This window comes from Sander lucioperca, chromosome 18 (genome assembly GCF_008315115.2).
Source record: "Sander lucioperca isolate FBNREF2018 chromosome 18, SLUC_FBN_1.2, whole genome shotgun sequence".
Taxonomy (NCBI): domain Eukaryota; kingdom Metazoa; phylum Chordata; class Actinopteri; order Perciformes; family Percidae; genus Sander; species Sander lucioperca.
The window spans coordinates 7482653-7485726 of NC_050190.1; the positions used below are offsets into that span (position 1 = coordinate 7482653).

At 39.3% G+C, this 3074-nt stretch overlaps 1 protein-coding gene across 1 annotated transcript; it reads right to left on the reverse strand.

The window, feature by feature from the left end:
* Nucleotides 1–355: 355 nt before the first annotated feature.
* On the reverse strand, nt 356–2789 carry mrps26 (mitochondrial ribosomal protein S26). The gene is made up of 4 exons (XM_031310103.2): nt 2399–2789; nt 1289–1435; nt 1019–1142; nt 356–808 (listed from the first exon to the last, which is right to left on the reverse strand). The coding sequence occupies exons 1-4, from the start codon at nt 2617–2619 to the stop codon at nt 677–679; spliced, it is 624 nt and encodes a 207-aa protein (XP_031165963.1). The 5' UTR covers nt 2620–2789; the 3' UTR covers nt 356–676.
* Between the last annotated feature and the right edge of the window lie 285 nt (nt 2790–3074).

Genomic DNA, 3074 nt, shown 5'->3' on the forward strand with positions numbered 1-3074 from the left:
CCTTAATTTCAACTCTCACCTGCATACCTGTAAAGTTTTGTGAAAGCACAGCTCTGGCCGCAGACATATAAACACCTGGCAAAGTACACAAAACCGCATCTGTGGTAGTTGACGCTACAGTAGGTGTCTCCAGGACCACATTTTACCATGACAACACACACAGACTTACAAGGTTAAAACAATACCAGCATCGCTGTTACGGCTGGTAATTATTAGACAGTTTTCAAGTAGCACTTATTTCAGTTTTGGAGGCTGAGTAAGTGCACTGGAGAGAATGGAGTCTAATTTGTGTTAAGTAAAAAAAAGGATCTCATTTTCATTCTATTCTGTTAAAAAAAGATTCAGACTAATTCAGTGGGAACACCAGTGGACATTAATTTATTTTACATACATCACATATCCTGAGAAGACAGTTAAGATAACAGAAAATGTTACGGTAACACACAGCACTCAAATAAGGAATAAACATAAAGGCAGGTAATGAAGCTTTCCATCAACAGTCACTTTAATCTACAAATTATCTGCTAATAAAGTCTCATATTTCTTGGTTTTCTCATGCTAAATGTTTTCTGTGTTTATTTGAAGAAAATCCGCTTCCAACTCAGATCCCAGTCCTGAAAGATATTCATCCGTCTTTCTTTATCTTCTGAGACACAGAACAGGTCGGTCTGGTGTTTTACTGCAGCATTGTCTGTTTAACAACTCTCCCTTCTTTGTCAATGGCAAAGTTGTAATTCTTTGGATTGTCCAGAGCTTCTTCTATACGCTGATCCAAGTTCTCCAATGTGATGAAGTTCTTGGCCTCCTCCTGTAAGAGATTGAAAGTAAAAAGTCACATTTGTAAGATCATTTAGTTTAGGAATATAACCAGGATGCTATTTTGATGCAGGATTTCAAATTTCCACTTTTTTTTAGAAGAATTCAACATTTTTAATATAAAATGTCCACTTCAGTTTGGAGGGAGCCAAACAGAAAAAGAAGATAATCAAAGATTGAGAGAGAGAAAAAAAAATCATACCTGCAATTTTAAAATGTCCCTCTCTTTTTCTTTGATGGATTCTTGCTGCTCTTGTTCACGCTGAATGGCAGCTTCTACCTGTTTGCGCTCAGCTTCCTCCTTTTCCTTCTGGATCCTCAAAATCCTGAAAGATACAGAGGATAAAGTGAGCTTTTACTTTTGGAAATAGAACAAAATCATTTTGTAAGCACACAGATGGAAACTAGACATGGTTGGTCGTATCTTTGAATGAGGTTTTTACTCATGTTGTAATTTTGAGTTTATTTTCACCGGAGTTTGAGCATGCGGAGGTTCTCCTGGTTGTTAAAGGCCATGAGGGCGCGATGCTCCTCCGCCTCCTGCCTCGCCCTCTCCTCCGCCAGGGAGCCCGTCTCCTCCTCGTACTTCTTCCGAAGCACCTCCTCCTTAAACTCCAGCCTGACAAACGCAGAGGAAAGAACCACATCAATTCCTTCAGAATCAGTAGACACTTGTAGTTTATAGAAGGGCATGACTACAATTCCCAATATTTAAAAATGAAAAACCAGTCGGAATGTTAAAATATACATGTTTAAAACTGGATTTCAGTGTCAAAATCATCAACTTCAAGCACACAATATGTCACAACTCTGACAACATGATGTATGAATGTATGTCAGAAATAAGGAATAATGATCATCACAAATTCCCAGACCCTAACTGAAATATTTAAACTGCTTGTCTTGTTGGACCAACAGTCCAAAAGCCAAATACTTTACTTTCACATTTGAAAAGCTGGACAAAGTGAAATATCTGCATTTTTGCTTAAAAATCACAATTAGTAGATTATCAAAATTGTTGCATAATCATGCTGTTCAATTTAATGGAAACCAAATTGATTGTTTAACTACTTTGCAGACAGAATATGTTATGTATAAAATGTCTGCAGATTATCATTGTTACAATTTCAACCATACTTGGGACATTCACACTACTATCCATTGTCTCTCTCTCTGTTGGACTGATATATATATATATATATATATATATATATATATAAAAAACACTATACTACATAGCACTATACTATGCTATTAATCGCACTGCTGTCACTTTTCTCCTTTGTGTCTTTAATTGCTCATGTATAGTTTCTGTTTTCTTCTTTCAGATTCCTTATAGATATAAATACCAACTTTGACAGAGCATACATTTGGAACGGCACATTTATTGGATGGAGGTTGATGGTAAAACAAATGTTATTTTGAGAATAACTAAATGTTGAAAGTTTGTGAAACAATTTCCAGCACTGCAGGGGACACAGATTTTGAGCAGGAAAACTGAATTTGCCACAACACCTAGTGACCTGTTAACGTCCGAGACATGTCAGTTCCTACGGTTACTAAGAGTGGTGATTTAACGTACCGAAGCGCCCTCATCATCAACTGGTACTCCGTGTATCTCTCCTTGAGGACGACCATCTCCACCGGGTCGACCGGGGGAGGAACTTTGATTCGCCCCTCTTTAGACTTGGCCACCGGGTCTGTGCGGGACTTTCTTCCCCGGACAGCCTCCACGAGCACGGCGCTCCTGGGTGCGAGGAGCCGGGCCACCTGGATGCTCCTCCCGCTGATAACCTGGAACATGGCAGCGTCGAAATATGGCTGCAGGTGAAGACTATTACTCGCTCTGTTTGTGAAACCGTTAGTCAAAGAATTTGAAAGTTAACATTGAAACAGACATGTTATCGACAGAAGGCGGCAGCCATGTTGGCGTCCTCTGACCGAAGGAAGTAATTTGCAACGTAACTTAGCTAGACGTTGTCTAGCCTCTGCCTCTAACCATACTGTCTATGCCTCTACCGCCATCTGTAGGTAGCAGAAAATGTTTGTGCTTATATTACACTAACTGTCTATGATACCACATCCACTTGGTCTATGGTCATTAGGGATAAAAGTGAGTTCTCCTACACCGGTGTTAGTGTAATACAACGTCGAGTCAGTAAGCTAGCTATAGTGGCCATAGACAGTAAAACTAAGATAGTGGCTAGCTAGCTACAAAGCTAATTAGCTAGTTAGCTTAGCTAATTAGCTCAACAATT